Here is a 22,525-nt window from a genome sequence, read left to right on the forward strand (position 1 = left end):
ACACTCGTAGATACATTGCTTGGGAATTTGTCAGGTAAATGTTACACTTTGTTTACAGACAGATTCTACACCAGTCCAGTCCTTGCTTCAGAACTGGAAGCTGCAAAAACTGCTCTTGTGGGAACTACAAGAAAATCTAGACAGGGATTACCTTCTGCAATAAAAGAGCCGAAAGTTCAGGAGGTGAACTGAGTTTTAGGCATAAAGGAAATATCTTGGCATTCTGTTGGAAGAACAAAGGAAATGTGCACATGATAAGTACAAGGCATACTGCTCAGATTGTGATGTATATTGATAAGAGAGGCAGAGAGAAGTCAAAATCAGCCTGTGTGGTGGACTATAATAAAAACAAGTTGGGTGTTGACTTATCAGACCAACGACTATCATATGGGGCTTTTGAGCATCAAACTGTGAAGTGGTGGAGAAAGTTGTCATTCCACACAATACTAATGGTGATAACAAATTCAAGTATATTGTACAACAAGGTAACTGGAACATGCCTCACAACATCACAGTTTATGACAATTATCTGTGCACTCTCCAGACTATCAACTGACAACCATTTTCTGGAAAAGACTGAGACAGAAATAGGCAAGAAACAGAAGCAAAAACAATGTGTAGTGTGTTCTCTGAGAGGCAAAAAGCTGACTGGGAAAGTGTGGCACAAAGACACAAGCTATGAGTGTAGTGAATGCAAAGTGGCATTGTACAAACTACTGTGTTTCAAAATTTATCATACAAAGATCAAAATTGCATCTTAAAATAAAGCCAAAGGAGGTGAATGTATTAAAACAAGCAGTATAAATAATTATTGAAATCCTTGTTTAAAATAATATAGTTTTCCTTCTGAGCATTAAGTGCGTATATCCTTGACCAATTTTTCCTCTTTTCAAAAATAATGCTATAATTGAAAGCAAATATTAATTAAAAGAACAAAGTATTATACATAGCTTCAAACTAAGAAGTTCAGGATTTTCAATAAGGGTAATGTAATTACAATAACAAAAACAATTTAAGAGTTGTTGTACATTAAAATACGCTAAAAACAGTTAGGCCTTGTGGTAGAGCTTCATGTGCTATGGCTCAGGGCCCAAAGTCTTAGCTATTATTTTGTTTCCTTTTTCATGAATTGGAAGCATCGTCTTATGTCCCAGATACCTTCAAAATTATCATATTCATTTCCTTGTTTGGATCAGATTTGACAATTTAATATTCATTTAATATTTTTCTCACCATGTTTAATTAATTCATCATTTAGATGTATAAATACCTTTTGCAGCTTGGAAACGTGTGTGCCAAAATTTTCTGGTTCGATTAACATATCTAAATGTTCTATGCTTGTGTATTCAGATCACACATGTAATTTGTCCCATTATGCTTTAGCACTCTTGCATGGCAACACAAGTTAACCAACTGGTTTACTTAGTGCAACTGCTGTCAGGCTTGCTCCTTTCGCATTATTCTGTATACACTGCCTTTTGTTCATTTGTTGTTCTTGTGGCAATGCCACACATTTGTACCCACCACTAATAATATGTTCATACGAACAAAATACCATAGAGACATTCCACATTCATACAGCCCAGTTATCAGGTCCTTCATGTTTATCAATATTCTCTTTATAATCACCATTAGTACCCACATTCATATCGAAGGTTTCCATTACAATTAGTTTCACCAAAAACAGTTTTTCCATAGGCACAGCTGAGTTATTCAATTTCTTTTAAAACTAGAATTTGTTCATGTTTAATTTAAGAGTTATGTATTCATGAAATACCAACTATTCTACAACAAAACAAATTACAGAGCACTTATGTAAAAATGAAACATATTTCTGAATACCATGGAATAGCATGTTGTTTATAGTAAACACTCAACAATTTTTCCTTTAACTACAACACAAACAATTGCAAACATTATGCACAGTACAGAGCTATCATTTATACGCAATACTTACCAACTGGTGGCTGGTACATAGTTTCACTGAAGCAAGTTAAAAGCAGTTTCAGTAGTTCAGTCCTGTTCGCTTCTAAATGAGGATGATGTGGAGGTGACTGAGCAAAACCTACACCTGATTCCCATATATATTCACAACTATCAATTGCCTGTAAGTCCTCAGCTTTGTCCTGCAATGATCAAAATGTTAAGACAGGAAATCAACTCCTCATACTACCTGTATAATATGACAAACTACTTGCAACTACATACCGGACCCGACTTTCTATTGGAGGCCACAGTAAAATCAGGGCAAAACAGCAGATCCTGAAACAATAATTGATATAGGCACATGAAGAAAGAATAAAAAAGCAATATTAGCGTAACTGTGTGAAAACTGAAAGGTGTGCAAGTCATGTTACAGAATATCTAAGTGGTAGTGAATTTAAGCTCTATATTTTAGATGCATATTCTCTGTATCAAGTTGAAAACAGACAGCCTCTAAATTGAGATCCTAACTGCTCTGAATCATGGTATTTTCAAGACATCTGTGACCAGTTGATGTCACAATAATTCTATACGACAGACAAGTTAAAGATAGAGAGAGATTTCACATGATCTTAACTTTGGCATTTCCTCACTTGTCTCTAATAATGCACACTATCTGTTAAAACACTGGAAGAGTAAATATTGACCTTCAGCCTATTCACATCCATTAAGAATGAATACGAGCTACTCCATAAAATATTTTCACTGTGGGAATCCCAGACATCAACAGAAGGAATTACTTGAAGTTTGATTTTAACACTACAGTGCTTTACTACAAATGATCACATTAGGGACAGATTGCCATTTCATTCCTCTGACCTTTAAACTGACTTACCCAGGAAAGAGTTGGGGAGGGGGGAGGGTACCTATAATTTAAAGTGGACTCCAAACCACGGTGCAACCTGGCATTTAATTATCATAGTAAAACAGTCCTTACATCTGTCAGACAAATGGCATCTTATCGCGCTTCAAAATTGGAGATAAACTGATACATCACTGAATATATCTCTGACTCCTAGGACGTGTTGTTAGATTCATTTTACTCATTATATATGGAAGGCAAATCACTTTATCAGTTCAGCTTGTCATACCTCTGGAGGTATGATATGATGGGGGAAACAGTTAAGTTTTTTTTGCATAATTCAATCTTTCTACTTTGGAAACATATTATAATCTCTGTTCTTTATATCTAAGTTTCTTGAAAAAAGTTCCAGGATGACTGACTTTGAATATATATTGTTTATTAGACACATACATAAAGCAACACTTTTGTCGTCACTCAGTACCGTACAAGTGCACGGTCATAAACTGCTGTTGTACTTGCTTTATTCGTGATATAAGGACAAAAGAAAACTGGCATATTTTAAATGATTTGCAGGAAAAATAAGTTATAAGTGTCACTTGGATTTCACATTATCATTTGTATCGTGACTATGAATAACACTGTTCTCTAAATGCATTCACTGTACTCAATGTATATAATGAAAGGATAATATCAATGTCAGACAACACAGCTCTTTCAGAGCACGTATGGCCTAATTTTGGCACAATATGTAAAGTCAAAACTTTATACCTGTGGCAAAACCATTTAAATTCATCAAGGATGATATAAAAAGGTAAAGAATCACTTGAAGGAAAAAATACTACATTTTTCATGGATTCAATACACCAATACAAAGCATGCAGAATTATTATTAAAAGTTATAAAAACTGTCAGTTGACAGATGTATGTACTGTTTACCCAAAGGAATCTCATTAGACTAAAATTGAACTGTTATGCTTCAGGCTAACTGGACTGAAGAGGAACAAACAAATCAACTCCTTACTTTACTTTTGCTCATTCTTGTTAATTGATGCACACATGAAAAAGTGACAAAAGCCCCACATCTATTTCAATCTATTATTTCCAATTTTAGCATAGCGTAACTATTAAGAGCAGTGACAATCTCACATCTTCTATGTTTCACATAGTTTTTAGCCCCTGTTAATCAATTAATCCAACTGGAGCATATCTATAAATAATTATTATATGACCCATCAACAGAACAGATCTGAGTGCAAGACAGTAGTGTAAACAACTACATTTAGTATTTATTGTTTCTTTTCCTTTCTGAAGCATATAGTACAGGCACTGATCAGTTGACAGGCACATAAAAAAGGCTCAAATCGTTGTTAGGCTTCAGACAACTACCTTCTGCAGAGCTAACAAATAAGGCACACAAATGCACAGCTACATTGTATTGGCATTGCAGCCTGGCAAAAGTGAGTGGTTATTTCTGGTGGAATGGGCGAGAGGAGCAAGGAGCAGCAAAGTTGGTTGGGAGTTAGAAGGGAGAGACAGCAAGGTCAAAGTTAAGAACATGGCACAGTCAAGGGAAACTGCATACAGACACAGTGAAGTAAAGGAATGGGTTGAAATAAGGAGGGGGGAGACAGAACAGAGAACGAAGGAGGCATGAGAACAGGGATGGGGGTGAGTGTAGAATACAAGCTAGTAGAGACTGAGAACAGGAGAACTGGTAGTAGAAGGATGAATTGAAAGAAAAACTTCCATCTATGTAGTTCGGAGATACTGGTATAGAGGGGGAGGGGACTGTCTGGCCAACACTGTACAAGGCCACAGTTTGACAGCAGCAATTGACTTACTTTTTATTTGCTTGTTGTCATGCCCATATAAAGATTCTTGGTACATGATGTGATTGATTTTACAGGTGGCCCTGCTTCTGACAGGATAGGATATGCCGGTGATGGAATTAGAGTAGGGTGACTTGAGTGGGTGCCTACAATTGGTGCTGAATACAAGTATTTGACCTAGGCAGGAAGAAGCTGGGATGCTGAAAATATATATCAATATTTGTCATGATAAGACATTATTCTCTACACCAAGAGATGCTAAATTTACTTACACAGATCGCACTTATTAAGGACTGCGCCAGTGGCATAGCCTGGTCTTCCTCTTCCCCTTGAGCCTGCCCAGGCAAACTAGACCAAAAGAATCCTCGCCAGTCAGGGTCTTCAAATATATATGGCAGTACACGTGTCAGGAGACGGACACAATTGAGAACTGCAATCAAAATTTAATATAACATTTGTGTGATTATTTTCATAACATTTTAAGATAACATTTATGAACTGAAAGGGATATACATCATATTCATGCAGGATGCTCACAAACAGTCTAAAAAGCTTGTAATGGTTTTGCGGGATATGTTGTGCTGAGGAATAACTGTTAAGCAAAAATAGCAACACGTTGTGTTGTTTCTGAGTTAATTAGCATTGAAGTTAGCCAGTCGGGCCATTGTACATGCAATTTCAGATGGCATGCCAGAGAGAATGTTGCCAAACATGTTCTTCATTTGGTTTCCAAAAACTAAATAACAGAGTGATACAAAAAAATTGGACACGGGAGGTGGTAAGAACCGAACCCAAACCAAAGGCTGAGCAGTTTCGTGTGCTATCATGTATGCTATGAAGACAACTGATACTAATTGCATCTTGTGGGCCACTTGAATTTGTGTGTGCAATGACCTGATTGGCTAAGTTCAATGCTAATTAACTTTGAAATGCTTCGATCTATCGAATTTTTTTCCTAATAATTATTTCTGAGCCCAATTTACCCTGCAACACACAAGCTTTTTAGACTGTTTCTGATCACCCTGTATAATATATAAATCTGAAATAAGTGGCAATACGGAAGCAAAAAATAAAAACTATCAGTAACTGTATAGTAACACAATGATAACTGTGGCAGAGATAACAAACATCATTATAAAACAAGTTTCTAAATGTTACTGAAAAAAAGTAAACAAAGACAAAAGTAACATCTAAACATACGTTTACGAAAAACATATGGGTGAAGACAGACAGTTTTCCAAAAAGTTAAACAATGTAGTAAAGCATATGGCAGACACTTTTCAGACATTTAATGCCATTCATGTTAAGAAAATGATACAAGACAATAAGGTCCACATATCATTAGTTTTGTATTACAACATGTTTTCTTAAGAGCATTTTATTTTGAATTTCAATGTCCTGAAATACAAAACACCACTGAATTCCAGAGCTTTGAGGATAATCATTATCATAGTTATGGAATAAATATTCACTCCACAAAAAGTGTCACCTTTTGATCTATTTTTCTTCCTCTTTTTTTGTTTAACAAAGGACTGCGCATATCAGACAATGCTGAAAACTGATTTGTCTTATCTTTTGGTCTCTCACATGTAGTAACTCATTTTATTAAGCTGCATCGCTTCAGAGATCATGTCAGTTGTGAAATTTGACACATTTTCATAAATGGAAGAGGAACACTGGAGAAATTCTTAGGTAAACTTGGCAACATTTCCAAACCAGTTGCTGCCATGTCAGTTCTGATCAATCCCTACTTGAGCAAAATCTTCTTCAAAAGCTAAAATTCTGATCCAAAAGTTTCACTTTCTGAGATCTGCAGTAAAAAGATATACATTCAATGAGATCAGACACTTGCTTAGTTGGTCAAAATCAACAGAAGGAATCGATCACTGTCTTGCTGAAACAAATAGTCTAGCACTCTTCAAAAGCTATTGGGAAAAATATCGAAATCAGTATCATCAGCTAAGGACATTAACTTGTCTGTTCCTCAGGGCATCAGTTTTGAAACCTGAGGCTCTTCAGACAACTGTCAGACCTGATGCCCTGGGGGGAGCAGTCCCATATATAACTGGCAGGGAGATGGGATGAAATTTAAGTTAATGTGCAGAGCAGCCCGTCCCCTAAATCCTTCTCCTTCTGGACTATGACTACTCCCTACTTCAGCCATCTTCTGCATGTTTCCCAAAAGCTAGGCATCTGTCAATCCCGAATGCCATATTGTAGCTGGTTAGTGTGCTCACACTCTCAGGTCTTGTTGAACAACCTTTGCCTGCAGCCTAGCTTCCCTTCATCAAAGACACAAACCACTTACTTCATCCTCTCTCTACCATCACTACCCCATTACAACATGTATCCCTACTCATCAAAGCTGACACTACCAACTTATAGCCAACATCCTCCATGCCCAAGGAGGATGCTGAACCAGTGCGCAACAGAGCAATTAATTATCATTGTAAAACTGTCTGCATATACATCTGTACTCCACAAACTATCATGATGTGCATGGGAGAGAGTATATCCCATTGTACCCGATCCAGGAAGAATTATTGTTTGAATGTAATTACCCCAATCTTATCCTCACGATCCCTATGTGAGTGATATATAGAGGTCTGTAGCATATTCCTAGAATCATCTGTCACACAAATTGCACCTCTTCTCATCTTAAAACTGGAGATGAACTGATACACAACTGAACATATTTCTGACTCCTGTGATAATAGTGACACGCTAAAGTTTTGTAATTGAAAAGACAGTGTTGTTAGATGCACTTTATTCTTTATAAATGGAAGGCAATCGCTTCATCAGTTCAGTTTATCGTCACTCCAGAGAGATTCCAAGGTGGAGATGATGTGGGAAACAGTTAAGCTTTTACGTATTTCAATCTTTTTACTTTGGAAATGTATTATGATCTCTGTACTACATATCTAAGTTCCTTGAGAAAAGTTTCGAGTGACTCTGAATCATGTAGTGTTTATTAGACACAAACATAAAGCAACATTTTTGTCATCATTCAGTACCATAAAAAAATCCTAGAAGATTACTGTTATTAAGCTACAAGTACCACAGCACAAAACCAATGATTCAACCTATTTAAATTCCAGAGCTTCCAAATTATAACTAGAAAAATTTTCTTGGTTAAGATATTTTAATCTTTCACATTTTGAAGAGCTTTTTTTCCCCGCTTTCTTCAAAGTTCTGCATGTTGTGCTTCAAGTAATTTTTTTTAAACTTCACCTTAAATTTCTCTTATGAACAGCAATTATTTGTTTTCTATAACTACATCAAGTAACTCATATGCAGTGGAGAAATCCCTTGTCCAACATATTGAAAGTCTTACAACACTCAGAGACAGGCACTAGCCTTAGAATCGATCCACAAACATATTTCCAATGCCATGTTGTCCAGTACAACTACCAAGCACATGCTAGTTGAGTCCCATCATAAGTTTATCCTATTCTGCCAGAGGCAGCGCCACCTGCAAAATGAGTCAAGTAACATACCAGCTCTGTTGTAACTTCTGCAAAGCATTTTATGCATGCATATTCCCAACTAGCTGTCTACTCAAATGAATGGTCACCGCCAAATTGTGACCAAGAGCCAAGTTGACCACCCTCTGGCAGAACACACTGCTAAGCACAACACGCTTCATTTCAATGCCCACTTCACTACCTGTGCCATCTGGGTTCTTCTGCCCTACACTAGTTTCTACAAATTATATATGCAAGAGTTGTCGTTGCAACATATATTCGAACATATAATCATCCTGGCCACAATCTCCATCATCCCTAGTCTCCACATCACTATGTGCAGCACGCAACTCCCTCTACCTGTGGTTATAAGTCTCTCACGAGTGCCAGAGATAGATACTATTCGATACACCTGCACCCTCTCTCCACCACGTTGTTGTTGTTGTGGTCTTCAGTCCTGAGACTGGTTTGATGCAGCTCTCCATGCTACTCTATCCTGTGCAAGCTTCTTCATCTCCCAGTACCTACTGCAACCTGCATCCTTCTGAATCTGCTTAGTGTACTCATCTCTCGGTCTCCCTCTACGATTTTTACCCTCCACACTGCCCTCCAATGCTAAATTTGTGATCCCTTGATGCCTCAAAACATGTCCTACAAATCGATCCCTTCTTCTAGTCAAGTTGTGCCACAAACTTCTCTTCTCCCCAATCCTATTCAATACCTCCTCATTAGTTACGTGATCTATCCACCTTATCTTCAGTATTCTTCTGTAGCACCACATTTCGAAAGCTTCTATTCTCTTCTTGTCCAAACTAGTTATCGTCCATGTTTCACTTCCATACATGGCTACACTCCAAACAAATATTTTCAGAAATAACTTCCTGACACTTAAATCTATATTCGATGTTAACAAATTTCTCTTCTTCAGAAACGCTTTCCTTGCCATTGCCAGTCTACATTTTATATCCTCTCTACTTCAACCATCATCAGTTATTTTACTTCCTAAATAGCAAAACTCCTTTACTACTTTAAGTGTCTCATTTCCTAATCTAATTCCCTCAGCATCACCCGATTTAATTGGACTACATTCCATTATCCTCGTTTTGCTTTTGTTGATGTTCATCTTATATCCTCCTTTCAAGACATTGTCCATTCCGTTCAACTGCTCTTCCAAGTCCTTTGCCGTCTCTGACAGAATTACAATGTCATCGGCGAACCTCAAAGTTTTTACTTCGTCTCCATGAATTTTAATACCTACTCCAAATTTTTCTTTTGTTTCCTTTACTGCTTGCTCAATATACAGATTGAATAACATCGGGGAGAGGCTACAACCGTGTCTCACTCCTTTCCCAACCACTGCTTCCCTTTCGTGCCCCTCGACTCTTATGACTGCCATCTGGTTTCTGTACAAATTGTAAATAGCTTTTCGCTCCCTGTATTTTACCCCTGCCACCTTTAGAATTTGAAAAAGAGTATTCCAGTCAACATTGTCAAAAGCTTTCTCTAAGTCTACAAATGCTAGAAACGTAGGTTTGCCTTTTCTTAATCTTTCTTCTAAGATAAGTCGTAAGGTCAGTATTGCCTCATGTGTTCCAACATTTCAACGGAATCCAAACTGATCCTCCCCGAGGTCTGCATCTACCAGTTTTTCCATTCGTCTGTAAAGAATTCGCGTTAGTATTTTGCAGCCGTGGCTTATTAAACTGATAGTTCGGTAATTTTCACATCTGTTAGCACCTGCTTTCTTTGGGATTGGAATTATTATATTCTTCTTGAAGTCTGAGGGTATTTCGCCTGTCTCATACATCTTGCTCACCAGCTGGTAGAGTTTTGTCATGACTGGCTCTCCCAAGGCCGTCAGTAGTTCTAATGGAATGTTATCTACTCCGGGGGCCTTGTTTCGACTTAGGTCTTTCAGTGCTCTGTCAAACTCTTCACGCAGTATCGTATCTCCCATTTCGTCTTCATCTACATCCTCTTCCATTTCCATAATATTGTCCTCAAGTACATCACCCTTGTATAAACCTTCTATATACTCCTTCCACCTTTCTGCCTTCCCTTCTTTGCTTAGAACTGGGTTGCCATCTGAGCTCTTGATAATCATACACGTGGTTCTCTTCTCCCCAAAGGTCTCTTTAATTTTCCTGTAGGCAGTATCTATCTTACCCCTAGTGAGATAAGCCTCTACATCCTTACATTTGTCCTCTAGCCATCCCTGTTTAGCCATTTTGCACTTCCTGTTGATCTCATTTTTGAGACGTTTGTATTCCTTTTTGCCTGCTTCATTTACTGCATTTTTATATTTTCTCCTTTCATCAATTAAATTCAATATTTCTTCTGTTACCCAAGGATTTCTAGCAGCCCTCGTCTTTTTACCTACTTGATCCTCTGCTGCCTTCACTACTTCATCCCTCAAAGCTACCCATTCTTCTTCTACCGTATTTCTTTCCCCTATTCCTGTCAATTGTTCCCTTATGCTCTGCCTGAAACTCTGTACAACCTCTGGTTCTTTCAGTTTATCCAGGTCCCATCTCCTTAATTTCCCACATTTTTGCAGTCTCTCTCCACCACATGTCAGCCATATTCCCTAAACCTCTCTTATGCTTCATATCTCGTTTTTCTCTCCTTGCCTACTTCATCAGACACAGTCCCTCACCCCAATCGAGTTGCAGTTCTGGCACAATGTAATGGCAGGGATAAGCAAAAATAAAACAGAATGCCAGGAAAAAAAAGTGTCATCAAAAGGGAAAGAAATAGTGGTGATGATTATGTAAATCCAACAATGAAAGAACATCTTCCTATTTGCTGTGTGGATAATTTACATATGGTAAAGTCTAAAACTAAAAACTATCTTTCATGTCATTAGATAAAAATACAAAAATGATAGGTTTTTCAAAATTTTCATAATTCAAACGAATAAAACATTCAGAATTCATTTGTAATTGGTTTACTTTCACTTGAAGAGTGCATTTATGATTATAAATGTGACTAAAGTGATTCTTTAGCAAGAAGGTGTAGTGTTCTTAAGTATAATGTAAAATTACAAGGTACTGCATACAAAGGAGTCTGAATGAAAGATTTTTCTGACATTGTCAGAATTTCATTAAACTTACCATGTGTAAAACATCATCTAACATGGAGGGGGGGGGGGGTGGAGGGGGGGGAGAGAGAGAGAGGGCGGGGGGGGGGGGGAGATGGCTTAGGCATTTCAGAATAAGGAAACTATGCACCAACCCAATTTTATCAGGTAAGTATGCAAATAGAGACAAGCAAAACTACTGCAATTTTGCTGGAATCTATCAGGGACCACATTCCCAAAATAGCACTATCATTGTTCTCACAGTGATATTGCCAAGAAGGTGCATATGATATAAACAAAGTTGCCAAGAAGGTGTATATAAACGAAATGAAGCTCATAGCTGAGATGTATTGAATATATAAAAGTTAATGTGACAAGAGATTATTGTCCAACACCACATAATATATTCGAAAGCCTTTCATACAGAATTCAGTATTTCATTTAAACTGCTTGTGTATGAAACACGCAAAGGAAACAATGAGTGGAACACTTCAGAAAACTAAGAAATATCCCTGGCTTTAAAACTTCATCATGAGGCAAAGCGTAATGCAGTTGAAACACAAATGACAAAGGGGGTTAAAAATACTGAAGATTTGGATTACGGTTTGGATTAATAGCAAGTACAGACATTTTAAAGTTAGCTAATAAAAAAATCTTTTATCCCATACAGCTTTGTGTCAACAATGTTGGTATTCATGTAACAAAGTTCAGAACCCATAAGGTCTTCTGAAGTGATATCCTGCTTATATACCACACTAATGGTAGCAGAGAATAAAGTGATTGGTTTTATTTTCAGATTCAGTATCTCGTATTTTCTAGCTATTTGAAATTGTGGATGACACGTGGAACTGAAAATGGTATAGCAATACAACATCTGGCAAAAACTGTTTCTGTAACTTTTTTTTTTCCTTTCTCAGATTTAGAAGCTTGTGGGATAGACCCCTATGACATTAGGCCTCTCAGATTTGTTCTGTATTCGAAATCTTATTATCCTAACAAACTGGATTAATGCCTTCCACTCTAGGCTGTATTACTTTTTTAAATTTTGTATCATCCTTGGTTTCACTGCAAGTAAAAGGAAAGGTTTATTAAAAGTTCAACAGAACATGAAAATAATTACAAATGCAGCACTGGCTTACTTGAAGCAAATGGAGAACATAAATTGGCCAAAGTCTATTCATGGAAATAATCTCAAGTGACTTACGGAAACCATGGAAAATACATTTATCTGGAAATTTTTAACTCTACTGCTCCAGAACGCAAATCAATCTCTTAACCATTAGTACTTGCCTTCTTGCGAGTGTCAGAGAATTTAGATGGATCACTATTTCTGATAAATGCTTACATCCGAAAAATGTAGTGGCAATGTCAAATACCTTCTCAGTACGTAGTAAAGAGAATAGTAAATGCAGCTGAAACACATTCCACAAAGACAGATGAAATTCCACTGAATATAAAACTAGCAAGTCTCCTACAGCAATATAACGAAACTGAAGTGCATCATCTATATATCAATAACTGAATTCTCTTAGCTCCTATTTTCACAATATTTACTGCAATTATTTCATTGATTTGACTCATTACAGTTTAATAATTTTTTAGTTGATGGTTATTGAGTTTGTGTGTTATCAAAGGACTTGGCTTTAAATTTTTTTAATTTGGTGCCAGCACACATAATTAAGAAAGCCTATTTGTGGTAAATATCATGTTTGGAAATACTGAATTTCCAAAAAATGGAATTTGTCAAGAAGAAACAATATCAGTTGTTCATTCTTGTTTCCCTAATGATCACAAAACGTTGCTCCTCAGTTGAATGATTCTTATCATGGCAATACAACTGCAAATATGGAAAATATACTGTAGAAAGATCTTGTGTTTGGGAGAAGTATCCAGATTGCACAGGTTGTGAAGCAGCCATTGAAATAAAGCAGCATGTTCTGCCACTGTATGATCAACTCTGTTCATGGCCACATTTTGGAGGTGGCCATTTATATGGGTGGACAAATGCTTGGTGGTCATGCTGAAATAAAATATTGTGGAGAAGTTACAGAAGATACATGAGAGTAATGCTTTCACATGTGGAACTGTCTCTGATATCACAGGATAGGCCAGTGATGCCACTGGAGTACAATGTGCTTCACAATCAGCGTTAACTGGATACTTCACCCCAACAATTGCGTTCTGATTTACAAAAATACAAAATGTCCTTGGAACACATACTTTGATCTCACAATACTAATGTGTCACACACAACTCCCCCTGCCTCCACTTCCTGCCTCATTTCTCCCAGAGAGAGACAGAGATAGAGATACGTGTCACCCTGTATAATTTGGAAAATGGTGCTGCACAAAACCTAGGAAAGTTCTCATCTTGTTTATGTGCCACTTTATGACCCAGCAGCTCTATTATTCAGTGAGCTGTTACCTTTAATCCCTAACATATTTATATTCAACAAAAAGTTTCTGTTACATGAAGGTACAGATTAGCTTGACCTTTGCTTATGCCAGAGGGGCAGTAATGAGAGAAAGTATGCATAGCATGCTAAAAATCTCAACTTTGTATCAACACTGAGAAATAGTCCTAAGTGCAGTGTAGATAGAACTGAGCTTTTTAGTCTGATACTGTAAACTGTTTTTTATTTATTTGAAGTTGGATAATATGAGGTCTCTGTTGGATTATGGGATGAACTGACTACAGAGAATTCCCTTCATGACTAATAATGCTCTATGTCACTAGAGCTCTTTTTTAAATTATGCATTCTGCAAACTTACTTTCTTTTTTACTGACACAGCAAAGAATTCTATAGTTTCATTTCTCATGCACTTGGATGAGAGCTAGTTCTTCGCATAAAATGGAACATCTATCGCTCTATGCCAGGTTATTACTTACATCCAAGCTGGAGAGTAGGATGGAAGGGGGCACTTTCATCAATTTTTGGGGAAGTGGGTGAAATGGAGGAACAAAGCACAATTTCTTACAAAATTAAACACAGAAATATTGAAAAATGTTTTTTTAATCGCAGTCCCATATTAGGTACCGTAACTACAAAGTACTTAACTGAAAGATTATATTTTGAGACTTGTAATTATTTTGCTATTGCCATGACTTATGAATGGGAGAAGCAATGCTATGTGAAGTTTTTAGAAGGCATAGCAATGCAGTATTTTCAGTTGCAAGGAAAATACTGGTGAACAGCAGAGTAGTTCCGATATTTCCTGACTAATGATTCTGGGTACACTTGCTGGGTCAAGAGGAATGTTCGATATGAATCGTCTAGCTTTGGCCAGTGGCATAATATTAATGATACCTGTCACGTCACCTTTCAGTGCATATATTCGCAGTTTTGTTGTTAGTTGGTGAGGCCAACAATTTTGGTATAAAAAAAAATTGTATCTTAACAGATTGATCAGGAGCTTTGCCCGAAGTCTAGGTTAACTTTGAAGGTGACAGTTTGGTTTTGAGTTGGTGAAGACAACAAATCTGATATTAAAGAAAACCTGGTTGTGGCGACAGACTGATCTGCAGCTTAGCCTCCTTGAAAAAGATCAATAATATCACATCTTCCTGCTGTTTATGGCATCTGTCACATTTTTTCTTGTCACTTGTCAAATCCTACACTTGCATCAAACATACTTCTGTAGCCCATTTTCTATTGCTCAGTAAAATTACATGTTCTGGTTCTCTTCAAACTGATACCAAGTCGAAGGAAAACTCTCAGGTTTCCAGCTGTGTGGCAGTGTTAAAATAACATGACACTTTGAAGAATGTAATTATCTGGTGACCCTCTTTGAAATGTCACATTATTTTAACACTTCCAACCAGCTGGAAGCCCAAAAGCTATTCATCAGTAGTACATGCCAGCAGAGTCTACATTCACACATGATACCAAGTTGATATAACAGTGTGTGGTGGCGTTGATGTAATTTCAGATTTTGAAGACTTCTCCTACCCCCTGCTTACATCCATAGCAGTCTCTACTAATGACTTTCTTGAAAGTCTAAAAGCGTATACTTGACAAATTCCATATGAAATGTGAGAAATGCTACCTGTGCCATTTTTTTAAAAAAAATTCAACTGCTTTTTGGCAGCACCACTATTGAAATGTATACTATTGGCACAACACAACCATAAAATCTACAATGGAAATTAGGTTTATGAAGAAATACTGGTCATTAAATATGCTTGCAGTCTACTGTTATTTATTCAAACACAAAAATTCCCACAAATATTTTCACCACTAATGTTCTTAAGATGTGACCAAAGTAAATTATGATTCTGTGCATGGGCTTATGACAGTTCTAATGCTACAGACAGTGAACACTTTAAGCATGTTTTTTTTTTTTTTTTTTTAATTGAGACATTTATTTCATTTATTTATTCTTAGATAGCCCATTCAGTACAATGGTACAAACAGGTCAGATACATTACACAAATGGTATATACATATATAAAACAAAGTAAGATAGGATTACGTGAGCATAGGCCAGGGCATCAACCATGGCCTAACCAAAGGAAACATTCCAGCATGAACCTTTGCCTTTAGTTCTATTGTTTTGTTAAACTCTGTTCTACATCACTGGGTTTGTTTGACAGCTCTGAAATACTGCTTTAGCTTCTCTGAATGTCATTCACTGTCACTTTCACATTTTTATAATTCTTTATATGTCTTTCTAGTGAAACTACTTCACAGTTAAGGTTGCACCACCTACTACAGGTTGATGCCTATCTACTGGTCAGAAGAACAGTGATTGGCAGCTAGTTGTAAACATGACATGCTACTATATCAATAACTGATCAGAGATCAAGTGTAGTGATGCCATCTGTTCTGTCCACCATTGCCATATTGTTCTGCTACTGCTGGTGATATTTACTACAGTTAGTTGCAGACAACAACTGGGAATGGTAATCTAAATGTCACACTGCTTTTTGTTGTTTCTCTATGCAGCATGTTTAATTTATACAATACAATGTTTCAAGCTAGCAAAATGGGATAAGTTCCATAATTACACAACAGCATGCATTACAGAAGTTTGTGGAAATTTATACACACTTAAGGACTCTTAAACAGTTGCAGCCAGAGTCAGACTGCTCACATGAGTAATGGCAAACTGACAACCCAGCCCCCTTCTTCTATCAACCATATCTGACTCGCCGTCACCCTGTTATTGTGATGCACGGAACACTGGTGTTAACACAAACCACCAGGTTGATGAGCACTCTGGTTTAATGCGAAAGATTCTCTTGAGTGTGTCTGTCGTTGCAAGAGAAAGCAATCTGATGTGAGCATTGAGAAACTAAAGGCTACAAATCAGTTGGGTCCACCAAACTTATTGATACTAAATGTCAGTTTCTCAGATTACATGCCACAATGTTACATCATACGTACACATTCAGAGAGAACACTCACATTTTTTTTTAAATTTTTTTTTATCTGTGTTAGATTTTAGAATGTAGGCTGTGTTAACAGGCGAGCCTCTAATGTAACCTGACATCAAGGTTAGGTCGGAAGATGTCAGATTAGTTGAGAGTTGGTGAAGCAGTATCTAACACTTCAGTTAACACAGTTAGCCTGTTGCAAGACAAACAGTAGACAATCTACATTCTGTGAAACACAATCAACTGCTTCCAATATAAATTAGAATTGGGTGAACAAACTGGGCAAACTACATAAGTGACCCACAACATTTAGAGGGCAGAAATATTAGTGTTAACAAAGCCTCACTTCTTTATCTACAGAAAAGATAAATGTGTTCTTTTCTGATAATAAGGTAAAATCAACTGATTCTACACATTTCCAAATATGTAAACATTGCTACCATGATTAGAATTCCTTTCCAAATTTCTTCCTAATCTTCCTATAACTTATTAATATTCAGTGGTAAACTGAGGATTAAACAGACCTAACTTTGTCATATATTTTACAAAATTATGATAACAGACTGTTGACATCAATTAAGAAGATAATAGTTGGATATATACACAAAATAGCAGTTTTATTAGTAGACTAAGCAAGGTATTTTTCTTCATTACACACAATTTTTTTACCCTACAATCGTAAGCTACAATGAATGTACCACTAGTAATAAAACTGCCTTTTTGTAGAAAGTGTTGAGAACAGAATACCTCAAAGAAAGCATTTAATTTGGGAGTTTCATTAACATTATTTACAGTTTACAGCTCTCATTCACATTTTGTTTTCATCAGAATTTTAATATGTTAGGTTAAATAATAGGAGTTTTTACTTTACCAGTTTGTTGTTCATGCTGTGTACGACAGCTGTTATCCACGGCTTTAACCAATTTCTCAACCGCTTTGTAACATAGTGTCGCCAAATTCGACGGCGCTTCTTCGCGCAAAGCTCGAATTTCTGGTGCAGGAACTAATGTAAACACATCCTGCACGTTTGTCACATTTTCCGACCAAAATTGATCCCAGAAACTGTCATCTCCTGCGTCAATTGGCTGCAAGAAGCATCAAATATAAAAACAAACTTTCGTTTTGACACACGTATGTTAATTTGAATTTCATTTTTTTAAAAGAAATAATGACTTCGGAAACATATGTTTCGAAAACACTCCTGATAATTACTTTTACAAAGTGTACATCTTCTTGCTACAAATATATTTACAAACGAACTGTTGTTTCTGACACATAAACTTGCAGACGACGCTCAATATGTCATTATTGGTAACTTGATCTTTACCTGTGTTTTGGAGGTAAGTTGTACAACAGCTTTGCGAAAATTAAGTTTTGTATCCGTGTTCCCCATACTTGTACTGTGTTCTAGCACTGTTTATAGTATTTACATCTGACGTACACTTGTGTCAACTTCCTTTCCTTTTTTTTACCCCTACAGTCTTTGTGCGCTCCCCCCACCTACCGAGGATTAAACCAAGGATTATTACTGTTTAACCAGTCCACGAGTACCACGGCCGCCTGTAATAGAGGCGGCCGTGCGAGTACATAGCGAAGGTTCCACCACCTTGGGTTCCACAACGCTAATGTTAATTGAACGAAGCGTGGCTAAAGTCCTGTAGATAGCTTCCTGACTTTAAATTATTTACTATTGCCTGCATTTGTTCGAAATTGCAATTTCATTACATTAAGAATTCGTACATTCCCTAAAACCCATGAAACATTCCAAGGTCATCATCGTTACTGAAATGATAGTTTCCACGATTTCTCCATTGAGCCAGTCTAGCAACACTGAAGAGGCTTTTAAAAAGTCTGCAGTCCTTTTGACGTTAGGCAGAATCTGTAAATTCTTCTACTTTTTCTTCACATAACGTAAATTAAGAACTTTACGGGACTAAGCGGAACTTCAAAACATTCCACAATCAAAATATTCCAAAATGTATTTCAAATGGCGGCATTCGCACAGGTCGTCAACGAAAAGGGACGGGAAGGATCGCTACATAAAAGTTAGGCTTCCCGGAAAAAAGTTTTGACGTTGACGTTGGTGGGAAATGGTATCGTCGTATGCTAACATCGGAAGTTGCCCTATTTTTCATCGTGCTCACTTTTTGTTACAGAAGTTGATTTTGCGCTTCTGCTTCTTCTTAGTCTTTATTTTTTTATTCTGCTTTTTTTTTTTTTTTTTTTAGCACACTGCAAATGTGCCATGCCAACTTGGATTTTTTCCATTATGTGTTCTTCGGCAACCGAAGTCAGATATCTGAAAACCGAAAAATTATTTAAATTTTACAATTGCAGAACAGAGTTGGCATCTACTATATCGACATGCATGTGTGTGAAGCGTTATAGTATCTGGAAAATCTCCAACTGGCTCATGCACATGACAGAATATCTTACTGCACTCACATTGAAGACATGTCCAAGCTTACTTATGACAATAATTTTGCATACTAGGCCAGATAAAATATTTTGAAACCAGATGAGTTGATGGTCCAATGCCAGAGGGGCATAGGTTGTGGGGGCTGTCAAAAGCACATGTGTAAAATGTGAGTTGCCGAAAAGAGTGAGACCTTCCAGTTGAAATTCCACAATAAGGCTTCACACCTCAACCAGGAATGTCGACGAGCTGTAACTGAAGGGTAGACAATGCATCGTTCTGTAGTTTCTGGAGTTACTAATCAGATTCTAGTGCCTACGAATGTTGGAAAAAATCAATACTGTAACATTTGTTCCACTCATGACAGTCAGCCAGTAACCAAGTTGTTAACGCCAGAAATGTGGCGAAAGTCAGTGTTGAACTGGGCACAGTGAATTCCATAGGTCTGTGTTGTCGCAATGAATGCTTGTTGTTGTTGTTCTGTTTAAAGATGTAGACAAGTGGCTTGTGTTGCATAAATATTGTGAACTCTCTGGTTTCCAACTGTAGCTGAAAATATTTGATTCATAAACAGTAAGAAGCTCACGATAAGCAGTCCATTTTTATTGTGAAGGAGAGAGCTTGTGGAGCAGAAGACATGTGGATGCCATTGGTTTGCTGCAACAACACTGCACTGATAGCTGTCCGGCTAGCATCAACTATCATCACGAGAGGTGCATCCAATGTGGGGTGTGACAGGAGTGTAGTATTTTCTATGCTTCGCTTTGCTACCTCAAAAGCAGAAGTGTTGCAGTCAGCAGTTATTGCAACTCGGCTGAATGGTGGTGGATGGTGCTGATAAAAATTCAGCGTTTACAAGGAATGGTGTACTCTTTGTTTGTTTCTGGCCATGAGAGCTTTATGGTGGCTTCTACTTTCTCAGGTAGTGGCAATGTTTCTGATGACAAAATTTGACAGTCTAAGGCAGTATTTAACACCACACTGTTCTGCTGTGGCTGAAAAGACGAGAATGACAATCCTTGCAACACAGAATCAATGAACGGCTGCCAAGACTGAGCAGTGTGGTGCAAACAAAATGTCATACAAAGACTCGCAAGCAAGCTGGATGGAGTGATTATGGCTGTCTTTGTAACGTCTTTGTCTGCCAATGAAATTCGTGTAAAGGCCTTCATGCAGTCCAGTACGCTAAACACAGTTGCATAACAGAGAGCACAGTTGTATCCTCTTAACGGGAACTGCTGGGTAACTGTCGGATATTGTTCTTGGATTAAGTGCACGATACTCACTACATGGGCGCAATGTGCCACACTTCTTGGATACTAGATCGAAAGATGAGTACTAAAAACTGCTGGAAGAACTAATAATACCTTCCCTGAACATTGAGTCAAATTCTGCCCTTCCGATAGTGAGGCATTCAGGAGCTAAACGCCTAGAGTGGCATGAAAGTGTTGGGCCACCAGTCTTTTTCGTGTAATGCATGGTGTTGTGATGTACCTCGCTTGGCTGGTAGTCACGTTATGGCTGGACTGGTCAAGCAACTCAGCGTATTGCTTGCTACTGCATGAATGAGTTTGGTGTTGTGTGTCACTGCACTGCATTGGAACCCAGCAGCTGAAAGTCTAGTCATGCTGTCAGTAAGCCTCGTTTTTGCCACATCAGGCAGAAAGTGGTAACACAGCAGGGAAATGACTCCAGTTATTGACTCAGTGACAGCAGCAACTATAAAATTCCAAATTCCAAATGAAGGCGCATCACAGCCCCAGATCCAGCTTGGTATATTCCTTACAATCCATGGCTATCAATGAGTTGTTTGCAAAAGAATGGCAGAATGTAGTTGGGGGTCAGTAAGTATAGGTGAATCTGAGGATAAATGCACAAATCTGAACAAGCATTAAAAAATTGTGTCTAGTCTTCCGATCACTAATGTTAAGACATTGAGCCACCACACAGCACTGGGATGCATTTGTGTCTGACTGCCACTGCAGGCCGGCCAGATTGGCCGAGCGGTTCTAGGCGCTACAGTCTGGAACCGCGCGACCGCTACAGTCGCAAGTTCGAATCCTGCCTCGGACATGGATGTGTGTGATGTCCTTAGGCTGCTTAGTTTTAAGTAGTTCTTAGTTCTAGGGGACAGATGACCTCAGCAGTTAAGTCCCATCGTGCTCAGAGCCATTTGAACCATTTTTTTGCCACTGCAGTTTGGGTAGGTGTAAGGCGAGATGCACTTGAGTGCCTGATTTCCAAACTTTTGGTGAGACCAGCATATCACAGGGGACTGCTCCGCGCCACTGAGGACCAAAGATTTCATCATGGAATAACTATGCGATCTTCTGTGACAGTATCATCTGTGATTGCTGGAGCTGAGACGACATAGTAGTTTAATAATCTGTTTAGCCAGAGTTTCGTCTTCATCTGACAGTCAATCATAATGTGCATGAGTCTCTGCTGATGATGAAGGAATGTTGCATGGTGCTGCTACTGCATTGATTGATGGTGACATCACTGCAACTTGAATCTTATCAGCCAGATCTGTCACATTATCTAATGGCATTTCTGTTTGATTAGACGCTATTACAGCTTTAACTTGGTCCAGAATGCGGCCACTCCGAACCGTACGTAGCAAGATGCCAGGTACACTTCCCGTATCGACTACACTGTGTAGTTGTTTCAGGTACTGTGACAGCTTCCTGCCTCCAGTGTCTTCCTGTCTTACAAGCTCACACACACATTCTTCTTGTTATGTGGACACTTAGTGAATCACGTTTGTCATAAAAATTTTGTGTGTGTTGTGCTGTAATTGTGATTGTCACATAAGTTGCCTAATAGAGGTCGAGTTGACTAACCACTATAGCAAATCTGGTTGAATCAGTAGTTACTCCTGCATAATGAAAGCTTCCTTCTGCCTGTGCAAACCGGAGAGTTGGGTTGTGAGGCCAGAAGGGTGACAGTCTCATGACAAATTGCAACACTGACAGATCCTCTGTGCCTACTGAGTCTTGAATTTTTATAGCTTGAAAAAATTCTTTGGTCGCTCTTGAGTGTTCATACTGCTTCTTCTGGTCTCTGTAGGCTTATCATGCTGGAATGACCAATGTCGGCACAACTAAGGAAATAACCACCCAAAGTAATTACGTTTGTCTGTTCAAGCAAATCAGCCACAATATCACACAAAATGTAAACACTTGGGTACCATGAACATTAAAAGTTTATTAACTAACACAGAACACAGAAAAAGATATTATGTAAGAACTTTAGGTTTTTTAAGCGCTGCAGTAGTCCTAGTCGAGACCTGCTTCTCTTTGCATGAATTTCTCACACTGTTACCGAAAGTTGCAAAAAACAGAGACAGTTGTTTATGACATTATTTGTTACTTAAAAATGGATACGGTAAACAGGCTCTATTTTATTCCTTTATAAATATTGTTTGATGTGTTTGTATGTATAAATTGTCACTAGTAAATAAATGTCGATCTTTTGAAATGTTGTTTCACTTCTCAGTAGTTAAATATATAAAGCTGTTCAAGAACATAAGTCTTGCATTTTGCTTTGACCATTAATTAAATTTATCATTGG

At 37.8% G+C, this 22,525-nt stretch overlaps 1 protein-coding gene across 2 annotated transcripts in view; it reads right to left on the minus strand.

The window, feature by feature from the left end:
- LOC126336011 (protein HID1) overlaps positions 1-18,097 on the minus strand; it is an 89,680-nt gene extending 71,583 nt beyond the window's left edge. The window contains exons 1-5 of one of the 2 annotated variants that reach the window (XM_049999501.1): positions 17,864-18,097; positions 17,408-17,621; positions 4,890-5,047; positions 2,209-2,262; positions 1,958-2,126 (exon numbers count right to left, since the gene is read on the minus strand). In XM_049999501.1, the coding sequence (XP_049855458.1) occupies positions 1,958-2,126; positions 2,209-2,262; positions 4,890-5,047; positions 17,408-17,621; positions 17,864-17,929 (661 nt within the window). In that variant the 5' untranslated portion in view covers positions 17,930-18,097. The remainder of the gene's footprint in view (positions 1-1,957; positions 2,127-2,208; positions 2,263-4,889; positions 5,048-17,407; positions 17,622-17,863) is intronic. The other variant, XM_049999492.1, reaches the window with a different exon arrangement.
- Between the last annotated feature and the right edge of the window lie 4,428 nt (positions 18,098-22,525).

This window comes from Schistocerca gregaria, chromosome 1, assembly GCF_023897955.1.
Source record: "Schistocerca gregaria isolate iqSchGreg1 chromosome 1, iqSchGreg1.2, whole genome shotgun sequence".
In the NCBI taxonomy this organism is placed as follows: Eukaryota; Metazoa; Arthropoda; class Insecta; order Orthoptera; family Acrididae; genus Schistocerca; species Schistocerca gregaria.